The sequence below is a fragment of the Panicum hallii genome, chromosome 4 (assembly GCF_002211085.1).
Source record: "Panicum hallii strain FIL2 chromosome 4, PHallii_v3.1, whole genome shotgun sequence".
Taxonomy (NCBI): Eukaryota; Viridiplantae; Streptophyta; class Magnoliopsida; order Poales; family Poaceae; genus Panicum; species Panicum hallii.
Genome location: NC_038045.1, coordinates 49,443,858 through 49,457,576, shown reverse-complemented (window position 1 = coordinate 49,457,576; position 13,719 = coordinate 49,443,858). Strand labels below are relative to the sequence as shown.

Below are 13,719 nucleotides of genomic sequence, written 5' to 3'. Positions count from 1 at the left end.
TTTTTCTGATTTTGCCGTTTCTGACTTGAGTCTTGAATGAAATCCAAATATTCTTGAGATATAAGTTGAGAACCACTTATTTGAGCTTCTAGAAACCTGAGTGACCATTGTGTGCATCCATTTTCAAATGACCATGTCCATGCTCAAGTTACTAAGCCTAAACCCCTCTTAATAGTGCGATCACTACAAAACTATAAAACCTATACTAACCTAAGTGTCCTTCTCAACCTTATGACACTTAGGACTAGAAAGATCCTTAGTCTTGACACATTATAGAGTTGAATGCCGAGATCGCCTTTTTGAATAATGAAAATTAGGGGCCTCTTTTGACATATAACCAAATGAGCAATAATGATCTATAAAGCTGCACAAACTCATTAGTCACAATAATGGTTGTCATTAATCACCGAAACATACCTTAAGGGCCTAGATGCTTACAAGTACTATCTTAAAAATGACCATAAACTGTTTGAATCAAACATGCATATCTTTCTCATGATTTGCATGGCACTAAATATATACAATTTTGTCTGATGTACATATCTATAAGATCTTTTAGGCCATGTTTGGAACTTGGAATTGAATTCCATTCTAATACTTATAATTTAGATATAAATTAATTAAGCTAATATAGTTGTATGTGGAATATATGTACTGCACTTCTGCTATAGGGAAGCGAGTTGAAAAGTGTGCTATAAGCTATACATTAAAAACATAATATGAAGATTTATATAATCAATTTCCTTCTCTCACCCCGTGATCCCACCCCTATGAATTTAAGATAAGCTTTTATATATATATATATATAATATATATATATGCTTTGGAAAGTTGTGGAATATCATATTTCAAGATAAATAGCCTACTCTACAAAGTAGATTTCAATTTCTCAAAATGAAGGGATCCAAATGTAATATTTTAAGATATTCTCGAATCAATATGCATCCACACGCACCATCCATAAGATAGGATTAAAAAAAATAGGACATCTTGCCTCATATGGGGTAATAGGTCATCAAAGCCACTACAAAAATAGATTGTAATGTCTATAATATCGAATGATCAGATAGATATGGGTGCGCCTTCATTTTTTTTAAGGAAGATATAGGTACTCCTCCCACCAGGGACTAGGGAAGTATCCGTGACACAAAGGTTATCTATAGCAGACTGTTTTTTTTAAAGAAAAAGCAAAATGCTTTTGTTTAGTACTTGAGAATCCCGGCCCAGCGCGCGCTTGACTTGTAAGGCCCAACAATAAAGCCAACACGACCTAAATAGCCCGGCCCGCATGAGGAGGCCTTTCCCAGTCGGCCCAACCTACCCAACATCTGGCCCAGGGAACTCTTGTGGCACACATCGACGCGACGCTCCGACACGCCACGACGGCCTCCGAGGGCCGGCAAGAAACTGCTGGCAGCAAGGCGCAGGCGCAACGCAAGCAATGGCGTCGAGCTCGAGCCTGGGTTTGGCGATGACCCCCGGCGTCCTCCTCCACCGCCGCGTGGTCACACACGCCTCCTTCATCCGGGGAAGGGGAAGGAGCGCGAGCGGAAGAAGGAGCAGGAATCTGGCCCTCTCCGCTTCCTCCAACGGTACCTGCCCTCCCTCCTTGGATCCTTTCTCGTATTGCAATAGTTTCGAGATTCTGAATGACCGGTGTGTTTGCTTTAGTTCAGTTCAAGAAATTGGTCTCTCTGAGCTTAAGAACTGATGCGGAGGGTTGAATCTTGGTCAAACACTGTATGTCAGGGTTGATCCAAGTGTTACTGAACTTGTGTAGTCTCTAGGTTGTGCAGGCGTGCCCAAGTGTGTTGTTTTAAGAAATTAAATTTGTGGGATCTTGATTTCGTACTCCACTTACAACTCACTGGAAGTTCAATTTAGTTTTGTCAGCAAGTTCTGTCTGCCTGATACTGGAGTAGCTACAGATAAATTAAGACATTCGTTTGGGGATGAGTCTCATGCAGAGTTAGATAATTTGAGATCATGTTTCATGAAGCTGAATATGTATCTCAGAAAATGACTGTTTCAGCATGCCACCATTTGTTACCCTGTGGTGGGAAATGATTGCCGGTGGAGTTCATGGCGCTGAAATATATAAATCCACCGGGATGCAGGTGCAGCAGTTCCATCCCTGACAAGTGACTCGGATAAGAAGGGCCCTGTGATCATGGAAATTCCACTGGACAAGATCCGAAGGCCACTGATGCGAACACGTGCCAATGATCCAGCCAAGGTGCAAGAGCTCATGGACAGTATTCGTGTCATTGGCCTCCAAGTACCTGTGGGTATTTTCTTTTCCTTTCATATTACTTCATCCAGAAGTACAATTATTGGTTAGTCCTGATCTTGTTAGATAGGATCCTATCAGATTCGAACTCTCTTATTGGGAATTCAGTACATATGAATCAACAGTAACTCAACTCTGTGCTAATGCATATACCTGTTCCATACTTCCACCTTACTGAATTCACTGAATCGCAAAGAAAGCTTTGAACACAAGCAGAGCAGTTTTTCAATTTGCTTAATATTTGGTCAAGTTCTTGTTAATATTTCATATTCCCTCCATGATATAACATTATACCAAAGATGTCGCAGTTCTCTTTAGTATGCGTGGGAGTACCTTTTTTCTTTCCAAAATGTTCCTCTTGTTTTGTTTAGAAATTTACTACTTTAGATAGCATCTGAGAATGGCAGTTTGTTCCTCATGGTCCAGTCAGAGCCATGCCCATTAATTTCTCATCACAGTTATCTGAAAAAAAAAAGGCAGACTTAGTAAAGAATTGCATTATTGATGACGAAAGTATATGCTCTGGTCCACTAAACTTTTGTTAAACTCACAAAGAGCAGAAAAACACCAATTTGATCAGATTGAGCTTTACTAGGATCAGTAAACATCTGTCCTGCAGCTGAGCCACGTAATGGAGCATGCTGCTGTAGTTTCTAGCAGGGGTAAATTAGATATTAGTTTACATATGAGGCTTCTTGAACTAGTATTTATGTTCAGTTGGAGCATGCCTAATCTCAGAGTGAACTTTCACAGCATTAGTATGGATGATTTTATGAGGATTCAGACACGCAAAATCGGCATGTAACAAAATGTTGGGTGTTGTTTACTAAGATGCTGATCACTAAATAGTGAATACATATCAGTATGAATTTCATTTGACTGATTTTGTAGCTTCCCATTCAGTTTCTTTCTTTCTTGATGAGTGTAACTTGCTTAAGGTTAGCTGCATGAATGCTTCTTCAAGCTGATAGCTCAAGCAGAGATATATATCTGCACTGTCTTCCCAGCTTTTTCTTCTGCCAGCTTAAGAGCATATAGTTTAGTCAGAATTTTATTTCACTTATGGGATCATGTTACAGCATTCCGAAGGGCTTGTTGATCTTGCCATAGGACACTTTCTCATGCACTGTGTGTTGGATTTCCGATGCTGTTGGTTTACTTCCCAATGATTCTTACTTGGCTCAATTTCTTGACTACCGCAGATTGATGTGCTAGAGGTTGATGGGGTCTACTATGGTGCGTAATCCAGACTCCAGATCCAATTGATCACTCGCCCTCTCATCACTTCAAGATCCATATATCCATTTCCCTGTACTGAATATGCTCCTGCGTGATCTTCAGGCTTCTCTGGATGCCACCGCTACGAGGCACACCAGCGCCTTGGTCTCCCAACCATCCGCTGCAAAGTCCGTCGAGGGACGAAAGAAACACTTAGGTCAGACCATCCTCTCCAGCTTGGATTATTCATTGCATATTCGAATTACTTGATGCACTGAACTTCAGTCTGCTTTTTCAGGCACCATATGCGATGACTTGGATGTTATTGGTGACTAAATCAGCTAGAGAGTGATCTGTGACCTTCCCTGTTCTTTTTCATCATCTGTAATCATCCATACTTGTAAATGTTACCCAAACAGATTGGTGAATACTAAGTCTGAACTCAGCAGCAAGAGGAAATGTTGACTCATGCCTACACTATTCTTTTTCGAATCGGTGGAACTTCCATTTACATGGGCTGTAGGATGGCTGGATGAGTAATTGAATGCAATGTGATGTTGGATGGATGAAAACCAGCCACGCAGAAGATCATTGTGTTCCAACTGGAGCTTAAATTTTCAATTCCAAGAACGAAAATGGAGGGGTTTTTTTAGAAATACAGTACAGACGCAGAGAACCTCCATTTTTTCAGAAAATGGAGGCAGAGAACCTCCATTTTTTTTTAGAAAATGGAGGTTATTGACCTGAGGAAATGTGTGTTTACTTAATGTCGTCTGCCATGCTAGTATAAATCTAGCATTTCAGCTGAGGAAAAATGAAGAGGTAGCATTTGTCCATGGGTACTTGGCCCGAAAAAGGAAGATATTTTTAGCCCAGTATAGTGGGCCGTAATCGTAATCTCGTTATCTGTTAATCCGGCCCAGTTAGCTAACCATTCTTCTCCTCAAACACACGCGCACTCTCCCCGAGATCACCACCACTCCGCAAAGCGGCTCGCTTTGCTTTGACATGCGCGCACCTGAACGAAATGCGACACGCACCGGAGAAGACGGCGATGGAGTCGCATTCGGCGGCGGCGAAGGAGCGGCGGCGGGAGGAGCGTGATGCGGCTGGGCGCATCCACAAGGTGGAGGTGGAGAAAGAAGCCAGAGATAAGGGGAAAGTCTGGAGAGGAGGCGCTCAAGTAGAGGAGGAGAAGGCGGCGGACGGGGTCAGGTGGGAGGAGGGCGGGGCGATCGGTTGGAAGGGGAGGACGCAGGGGCACCAGAGGCAGCCGGTCGCGGCGGGGCACCGCCCGTTCTGGAGGCCGAGAGGCGGGGGCATGAGCGGGAGGGGAGGGAGAGGAGGGTTTCAGTTTCATCGCCGCCCTTGGTACGCTTGCCGTGTGATTGTCCCCGCCTTCTCTTCGGTTTTTTTGCATCGATCTAACGCGTTCTTGCGCGTGTTTGGTTAGGTTTCTTGGTGATTCGTGTAGCTCAGTAGTTGTGCTTGGTGTACAAATCTTTAGTGATGAAGCATTTCTTGCCAGTTCTTGGTGGGGAAGAGTGGGTGGCATTTCGCCTTGTTTAACTGTTTCTTATTTCATTTCTCGTGGATGCGAATGTTTTGCGGTTTAGCCTTTTAGGATGATCATCACTGTACATTGCGCAGTGGTGGATTGGAATGCATTTTTGGAGATGTTACAAGTTCTGAAAAGATAATCTTGTTTTAGGTGCACGTGTGATTTTGGATAATTAGGTCTTACTTTTGTTTCTTGGTACAATTATGGAAGAGAGAATAACACCTGGATTCATGGCCTTGTGGATTGAATCCTGCTACATAGAATATTTTGCTATTGTTATCTAGAATTCAGAATGCCGGATCTGGATGTTTGGTTCCAGCTGTACTGGAGACACTACATAGCAGATTACCAATTGTTCTCATAGAGTCCTAGTTGCTGTTTAGTCTTCATGATTGCTTTCTTAGAACATTACTAGTTTATGCTTGTTCTGTTAGCTTTGCTGAGATACTTGCATGTGTCTAGCAATAGGAGAAAGTTAACCAATTTTTGGTGCCAGCAACCTTGTGCTTTTCTGTTGTTAGTTCTGTCACTGTTGGGTATAGATCTTGATCGTTGTTAGCCTGATTGAAAATGCTAGACTAAATGTGAGTTCAGTTGCTGCTAAGTCTTCAAAGTTAGCTATAGCGTGTATTCTTTGGATTCATTATCTTTTCTGTCGTTTTAATGGAATCTGCAACACAAAAATTAAATACCTTCGATAAACCTGTATTATACAGCGGCACCATTATTAGCTTGTCGACGTGTTTGCCGAATGTATTACGTCTCTGAATTTTGTGCTTATTATTTCATTTTCAAGGAACCTGCAGCATCACAAATTGGACATCTCTAACAAACCTGAAGTATATGGTGGTGCAATTATCATCTGCAATCACGTGACTAAGCGGCAGTTCTTCGAACAGAAACATTTTGCCCTTCCTGGTTATGCTGCAACTTTTATAAAGAAGATCAGAGCTGGTATGCTTCTCTTTCTGTTTGAGCATGATGAAAGAAAACTCTATGGAGTGTTTGAGGCAACTTCAGATGGAGCATTGAACATTCTTCCAGATTCATGTGCTTCATTGTGCAAGTTTCGACCAGCGCAGGTAAGTATGCTTTTTGCTTTTGGCTTCTTCTCATGGTTTTACCAGTCTACTGGTCCATTTTCTTTGGCAGGCTCAATTATGCATTGCTTCCTATGAATCTTTTCTGTGATTTCGTAATCCTTTTTGTTGCTTTGTTTTGGTTTTATCATGTGTGAACGTGCTGATAAAGGTTCTTCTATTTTCATGCCTGCTCTATGAAATTCAGGTTCTTTTCAGAAGAGTTTGGTTTTGTAAGCCACTATCTGAAGCTGAATTTTCTGATGCCATCAAAGGAAATTGTCTCCACCCTCAAAGGTCTTTCTTTGGTATATCATACCAACAGGTTTGCTGTTTCTAATTTGTGATGTGATTCAGCCATTGTCCTTAATTAGAACCTCCTTGCTAGTTGCTACTGTTTTGAGGATTTTCTCATGCACAGGTTTTGGATCTCGTGGACTTATTTACTTCAAGAATGATCAGGCTTCAGCCCTACCAAAAACCCAAATCAAGAGTTTTACAGGATTACAAAATCTCTCTGGCTCGTACTGGTCGAGAGTTCAGTTTATATACTCATGCCTCCTTTAATCGTTCATCTTCCATGTTCTGCAACAACAGAATCTCTTTACCAAATAGTCCCTTCATGTATGCCAAACACATTGGCAAGCATCCTGCTCATAAACATGAGTCTCCTCTACAGCCTTGGCATAAGCATGCTGTCTTCAAGGCACAAGATATCTTAGAAAAAAGCAAACCAGATGATGCTGATTATATACCACTTGAGCTAGATGGTTGTAACTCTGACAGTGATGCAAATCAGTCAACTTTGATGGGGACCATAAGCTTCCATTCAACCATGGAGAGTAACATCAGCTGTGGAAATCAAGTTTTGATTTCCCAAACCATTTAATGGAAAACACAATGAGGATGATAGGTGTTTTCCACCTGTGCTGAACCAAAGGTTCATTTCTGAAAGTGAAACTGGTCAGGACAGTGTATTTGCGCACATTATGAAAGACAGCAAATCAGAGTCGCAGGCTAAGGGGTGCAAACGAAAGGCAATCGTCCAGCTTGATGAACTCTCAGATGTCTTATCCCCAATGAGAGCTTGCAGTGTGGCAAAAAAGGTATCATTTAGCAGTGGTGGCAATGGAATTTCTGTTAATTCTGATAAAGCATCACACAGGCCTACACTTTCTGAGCTACAAGAGAACAGAGAAGCAGTTCTGAAAGGAAGGAAGGAACAGATTGGTTTTTCGCCCCGAGACATTCAAAGCAAGGAGAGAGATGCTTCAGCAAAGAGGAGTAAGCTGATGGGGCCATCCTTTGTGGAACGACTTAGGAATCAGCATGCCCAGAGCCGTGCAAGAAATAGCAATTTGCAGGTGACTCAACCAGGTATCAAGTTGACATCCACACTTCTCACAGATGACGACTGAGACTGAGGGTAGGAAGGACAGTGATCAGGTAGCGATATAAGGAGCTGATAACAACAGTATGTTGCACAATTTCTGGAGATAACCCTATGAGTAGTATATCTTAGGATCCATGCGCTTTTGCCACGCAATGCTCGAGCTGCTGTAAATAGACCGTATTAGCTATCGCATTGTACCTTGCAGTTGATTGAGTTCAGAACTGAATTCGGTGTTCAGAGCCATAATTCTGTAAGGAGATCTTAATATGCTTCTAACATATGGTTGGCCAAGAGTTTTTGGGCACTCTGCTGATAAGATGCTCTCCTACATGAATTTTACTTGCAGGCTGTTTCCTGGCATGTTCTTTTCAGTGAAATTGATTGTTGCTTTACTCTCATCTGTTCTTGTGATGATGTCCGGACATGGATATGATATAATGATATGATCCATGTTAGGCTTGTTTTTTCTGAAGAAATCATGTTAGGCTTGTGATGCTCAGATATGACTGCTTTGTCATTGACATGTTCATGTACGTCCACTAGTTTTGAGCTTAGAACTTATTGGCGTTGCCCCCATGCAATGCAATATAATCTATTGCAGTCGAGATTAGAACTTGGTCCAAGACAGTTTTGAGCTTTAACACGTACTACTCCATAGTGGAGTTGACGCTATTTTAGATTTCACGTGCACGTGCCAAGGTTATTTCCTTATTCATAAACTCCCTCAACAAATATCCCTCTGTATACTTGCACCCGAGAAATAATGAAAATTAGGGTTTATTCACCAACTACTTTTTTGAGAAAAGTCCTCTGAGTATCACAGACTATACTGAAAAGAAAAAACAAATGTTCAGACATTCTGGCGATGGGCTGGACACCGGCAGAGAGAGAGAAAAAAAATGCATGCCCAGCCCAGCACGAGACCTCGAGACACTCGCCCACGCCCAACGGCCACGCCACCGTCCTCTTGTTCTTCTGCCCCAGTTGCCACTTCCGCCGCCGGCGAACTCGGGCGACGTAGTTTTCGTCGTCAGCCTCCTCCCGCGCCCATTACTATACTAGGTTGGCGCGGGAACGGAGGACCCATCCGGACACGGCATTGATCGATTCCTTCCGTTGGTACTCGGTGGTAAGGAACCCTAACTTGCGCGGATGAGTTTTCCGGGAAGTTCCTTTTTCTGCGGGCTGTTTTCGGTGCCCCGAGAAGCCAAACCCGAAGCTTTCTTCAACCCATCAGTTAGTAGCGGATTCTTTTGCTGCGTGGTAGAGTGGCTAGTCTGATCATCCATCCATCCGTGGTTCTGGTCTGGTTCGATAATCAATAGGCTCTTCTCCTTCATCGGCCGTGCAGGATCGATCGGTTACGATTCCAGTCAGAGGACTGAGAAACCTTGGTGCGGGTAAAGTTATTTTTGCGAAAATGTTGGGGATTCAACTAAACCCCCGGGCACCACGGCAAAAACCCGCCCCAGTTAATCGCAGTTCAATTTCGAGTGCTGCGAGTTTTCTAGGGATTGCGATTCCTTGGAATGTAGGTTGAGTTGCTCATCTTGTGTAAGATCATGGACCCCAAACAGCAAAGGGAAGGCCAATTGTGTGCATTTTTATGGTTTTTTAAAGATTTATCATGCAGTTTTTCTGTTTTCAATTCTAAGTAAAAATGGAAACCAGATCTATGCTGTTGTCAATCGTGTGTGTTCCTTTGTCATATTTGAGCTTGATAGTCCTTGATATACAAATCTTCATTCAATACACAACAACTCACAGCTGCTGTTAACCTGAGATTGTCTTCTCTTCAACTGGAGTGATATGCTGCTGTTTTATGTATTGGTTGCAATTCTTTCCATGCAATACCTGCAGCAGCCAAGGAAGCATTTGGTCTATTTTCAGCTTCTTTTTTGGTAGTAAATGTTGATTTGCTTACCCTTTTCATTGTCAATTTACATGTTACCAAGGAATTCAGTGAGTTTTGGAATGGTGAAGGCACAGAGTAAGGAGTATTCAGCCTTTGGTGGTGCAGTTTTTCTGTGCAGCCATTTGACCAGGAAGGAGAGCTTTAACAAGAAAATCTTTGGCCTCTCTCCTCGCTGTGCTGATTTCGTAGAGAAAGTTAAAGCTGGCACAACTTTATTCTTATATGATGTTGAGCAGTGTAAGCTTCATGGGGTTTTTGAAGCAACTTCAAATGGAGCTGTGAACATTATTCCTGATGCATATGTCTCATCAGGAAGGCGGTATCCTTCTCAGGCATGAATACTTTTGAGACTTGCTAATTATTGTCTTTTAGGTCATCTAATCCGTGCTTTCATGTAATTTTTCAATGGAGTTGTGATAGCCCACATGGAACACATGTTTCCCTCTATTTTATGTTTTCAAACTAATTTCATAGCTATCTCATTGTACAATATTTCAAGTAAATCTCATACTGCTCTTCCTGAGATATTATGAATCGTAATAATTTCTGTTCATGTTGCGTTTCTCTGAATCCAGATACGTTTCAAGAGGATTTGGTTTTGCAAGCCTTTGATGGAAGGTGAATTTCGAGATGCTGTCCAGAACTATTCCATAAAAAACAAGTTTAGCTATGGTTTGTCACATCAACAGGTCTGCTCCACAGTCTTCTCGTGTTCTGTCAATATGCTTAGCTATTGACCTCACGTGCTACTGTTATACAGGTTGCAAAGCTTCTTCACTTGTTTTCTTCACGGAACAGGTTGCAACTTTGTCAGAATCCAAGATTAAAAGATGACCTCCCAAGGGAGCTTGAAACTTCTCTGGTTAAAGTAACTGATGTGCAGTCCAGTCCAACCAGCAGTTCATGTGGTTCATTCAGAAGCCCCTGTCAAACATGTTCCTCGTCCACTCTGGGTGACAAATTAACTGATTCTGCGTCACTAGTTCACAGAGGACTGCAATCGGACATCTCTGATGTGGCTAAGTCCAAGTGCTCACAACCTCCCCTGCACACTGGAGCAGATACAGCAATGGTCACCATACCTAGCAACCAAGAAGCAATGCATGAAAAATCTACTGATGACTTTATACCACTTCCGCAGGAGGAAGATACTTTAGAAGGTGTTGATGATCTGTTTGGGTTGCTAAAAGATGAGAGCCCCTCTTCTGAATCTAAAGGTAGCAGTGACTCTGAAGACCATACTACTTTCCACCATGTTTGTGTTAGGAAGGAGAAGGAAGATGGATGCTACCCTCCCATGTTAAATTCAAAGCTCCGCTCTGACAGTGAAGGGCGAACAAGTGTGTTTTCTCGGTTAGTGAAAACACATAAAACTTATATCCAAGGAAAAAGGTCCAAGACCGAAGCATCTCCACCAAGAGGTGCTCAGTCTTTCAATTCCCTTTCTCAGAGGAAAAAAAAGCAGAAGGCACAGCATAGCAAGCCATTTCCATGTCATAATGATAGAATGCTGTTTATGCCTTCAAGTGATAGGCTGAACAGACTTCCAGCATCTAACCATTCATTTGTCTGGAGAAGATCCACCAAGTATTCTGGGGGGAAGCAGAATGAAATTCAGACGTTCCTAGAGCCATTGCTTTGTGAGGATGGAAATAAATGGGATGTATCTGGCAAACAACCTGTCAGATACAACAGTTGCAAAAATTCATTTGTTCCTAAAGGTTGCTCAAAGTTGATGGACTCATGTGACAATGAACTAAATATGCCCGCAGTGTTTCCTGGAGAACATGACAGCAGTGAGGTTAATGTTAAAGAAGAAATGAGAACCTCTTCCATGAATGTTAAGCAGCGTGCTAATGAATCACGTGTTGAAGGAGGGGATCAGGATTTTTACAGTGAGGATGTTGAGGGAACAGGAAGGAAGAAGAGGCAAGCAACAGCATCCTTCCCTCAAGAATGTCCAAGTGACATTGCATTGGTTCCTAAAGGCACCAAGACTTCGGATATGCTTGGAATATCTGATGAAAATCTTAAAGAGAAGGGCATCATTTTATCGTGTAAGGATGCACATACTCAGTTAGCTAGACCATATTTTGAAACCAACGTGCTCCTGCAAGATGAACAACAACAAAGCTTTCAAGGCTCCTTTGAATATGATGAAGAAATCACAAGTGATTCATCATTGATTCTTGAAAGTTCTACAATCATGGACACCCTGGGCAAGCATGGTTTTGGAGATAAGAAGACTTCGTTGAAAGATGAAATGCAGAGCCATGTGGCTGATGGTCATTTGGGAACTGAAATATCCCTCCAACAGAACGAAACCCAAAGCATTAGGAGCTGCCACAGAGTGGTTAATGGTGATAAAATATTGCTCATGGGAAAATTTGAAACCATGGATATCTTGCCCAAGCATGGTGAAGATTGTGAAAACAAGAAGAGTTTGCCTTCTGATGGAAGTGGTAGGCTTGTTACCTCTTGTAACCTTGAAACCGAAATGCCCCTGCTGCAGAAACAAACTGCAAATATTCAGAGCTGTTCTGAAGTAGTTCATGATTATGAAGTGTTGGTTCCAGAAATCTCTAAAGTGATGTTTCCCAAGTTCGATGCAGACTCTGGAAACAAGGGTACAAGTATGGGTTCTGGTTATCCAGAAGAGGTATGCCATCTTGTTAAAAGCTATCAAGAAACTGTGCCTAGTGATGCTGCACCAGTTCTTGAAGGCTGTGGGCCTCTTATTAACTCCCCAGCGTTCCATGGAGACAGTGCAGAAAAGATTATCTTATTGGATGAAACTTCAGAGCATCTGTCTACTGATCATCAAGGTACTGTTATGCTTTCTCAGGTCGAACATTACCGCAGCTGCTGTGGTGATACTTCATCTGTTCTGGAATATTCCACAGTGGGCACAAGTGCTGAGGATGGAGATAGTGAACACAAGAACTCATTTGATCAGAAAGATGATGAAAGTCTGTATTTGGTGACTGATTCAAAAGATTATAGAAACACTGCCAACACTTCCTCATCTGACGGAAGTCGCAGTTGCGCACCTACTGATGATCAGGAGTGCAGCAAACCAATGCTGCTTAAAGAGGAGCCATACCAAAATTTCCAAGGCAACTCTAATTCTCTGGACTCCTTTGCAGTCTTATCTGAAGGCTGTGGAAGCAAGAGTGGGATATCAGTCGATAGAACATCTGGCCATCTGGTTGCTGATCTTCTGGGAACGAGCTCGGAGTCCAGAACAAGTTTCGTCAATGACTCTTCAAATGGACCTGCCGGGACTTTCAGTACCTCTGCTTTCGCTGTTGAAAATGCAGACCACACCACCAACGGATCGGAAGCCTACGCAGAGCCGCCCATACTTCAGCATGATCCTGGGGAAGCGATGGAACAGCTGTGATCCTCGCTCAGCATGCACAACCTGTGGGCTGTGGCACAGCTTGAGAGGAGTTTTATCTACCAGAGCATCAGCATTACACAGTGAACTGCCCTCTGTTGTTAGAATGTTACTAGAACCGTTGTCTGTTGTTAAGTGTGTTATCATCCCTAGCAGAGCGTAAATTTGAACTACGGGAAGTTGTAAGAAGTATCGTGAACCTGGCGTTGTGTTGTAGCTGTTGTTTACTATTCCAACCTATGTTTGTACTGCAAACGGTCAAGACCGAGTTATCTCGAAAATCGTAATTTCCAGATGTGTATGTGTTGTGTACGGAAAATGGGGAAACGACTCTGCTACTGCCTGGTCGCCCATATTGTTATGTTTGGAACATACCATGTTGACCCCTGATGGGGAAGATGGCGGTGCCATCCGTGATCGCCTTGTCTGGGTCCTGTTGTCGATTGGCAGCCCGCACCACCGCCTGATCGCCCAATCTGGTGTCATCGGCGGTGCCGTGTTGCCATTCGCACCCCTGCTGGGTTGCCGTTGCCGGTCGACGTGCGCGCACGGCGCGTCGTCGACTCGTCGTACGTACCCGCCGCCTGCGTTGCTGGGCACGCCAGTTCGTTCGTCCCTGTCTGCGCGGGTTCGTTCGTCCCTGGCACGCACCCGGCACCCAGCACGGGCGACGCCTTGGCTGCCTAGCACGAGAAGGCGCGCGCGGGGTGGTGGATGGACGCCATGGCCTAGGTCGGCAGGCGGCGGGACGGGCGCGCACCGTGCTCTCGTGAGCCCGCGGGTAGGGTAGGGTGGTGGTACACAGCCACAGAGCGCCGACCTCCCGCGCGGCAGCCCGAGGCGAGTTTGGCTGGGGGCTCATG

At 43.5% G+C, this 13,719-nt stretch overlaps 2 protein-coding genes and 1 pseudogene across 2 annotated transcripts; all 3 read left to right on the top strand.

The window, feature by feature from the left end:
• Nucleotides 1-1,365: 1,365 nt before the first annotated feature.
• LOC112890891 (sulfiredoxin, chloroplastic/mitochondrial-like) lies at nucleotides 1,366-4,000 on the top strand. Its single transcript, XM_025957763.1, has 5 exons — nucleotides 1,366-1,592; nucleotides 2,118-2,284; nucleotides 3,493-3,526; nucleotides 3,632-3,725; nucleotides 3,807-4,000. The coding sequence occupies exons 1-5, from the start codon at nucleotides 1,442-1,444 to the stop codon at nucleotides 3,820-3,822; spliced, it is 462 nt and encodes a 153-aa protein (XP_025813548.1). The 5' UTR covers nucleotides 1,366-1,441; the 3' UTR covers nucleotides 3,823-4,000.
• A 562-nt stretch (nucleotides 4,001-4,562) lies between these two features.
• Nucleotides 4,563-7,821, top strand: LOC112890614 (annotated as a pseudogene).
• A 1,664-nt stretch (nucleotides 7,822-9,485) lies between these two features.
• LOC112890613 lies at nucleotides 9,486-13,146 on the top strand. Its single transcript, XM_025957475.1, has 3 exons — nucleotides 9,486-9,788; nucleotides 10,032-10,145; nucleotides 10,217-13,146. Exons 1-3 carry the CDS (start codon nucleotides 9,486-9,488, stop codon nucleotides 12,857-12,859), a joined length of 3,060 nt encoding a protein of 1,019 aa, XP_025813260.1. The 3' UTR covers nucleotides 12,860-13,146.
• Nucleotides 13,147-13,719: the final 573 nt, after the last annotated feature.

Coding starts and splice junctions, on each gene's coding strand:
- LOC112890891 (XM_025957763.1), top strand. CDS start 1,442: ATGGCGTCGAGCTCGAGCCTGGGTTTGGCGATGACCCCCGGCGTCCTC. Junction 1,593..2,117: donor CCTCTCCGCTTCCTCCAACG/GTACCTGCCCTC, acceptor ACCGGGATGCAG/GTGCAGCAGTTCCATCCCTG. Junction 2,285..3,492: donor TCATTGGCCTCCAAGTACCT/GTGGGTATTTTC, acceptor TGACTACCGCAG/ATTGATGTGCTAGAGGTTGA.
- LOC112890613 (XM_025957475.1), top strand. CDS start 9,486: ATGTTACCAAGGAATTCAGTGAGTTTTGGAATGGTGAAGGCACAGAGT. Junction 9,789..10,031: donor GAAGGCGGTATCCTTCTCAG/GCATGAATACTT, acceptor CTCTGAATCCAG/ATACGTTTCAAGAGGATTTG. Junction 10,146..10,216: donor ATGGTTTGTCACATCAACAG/GTCTGCTCCACA, acceptor ACTGTTATACAG/GTTGCAAAGCTTCTTCACTT.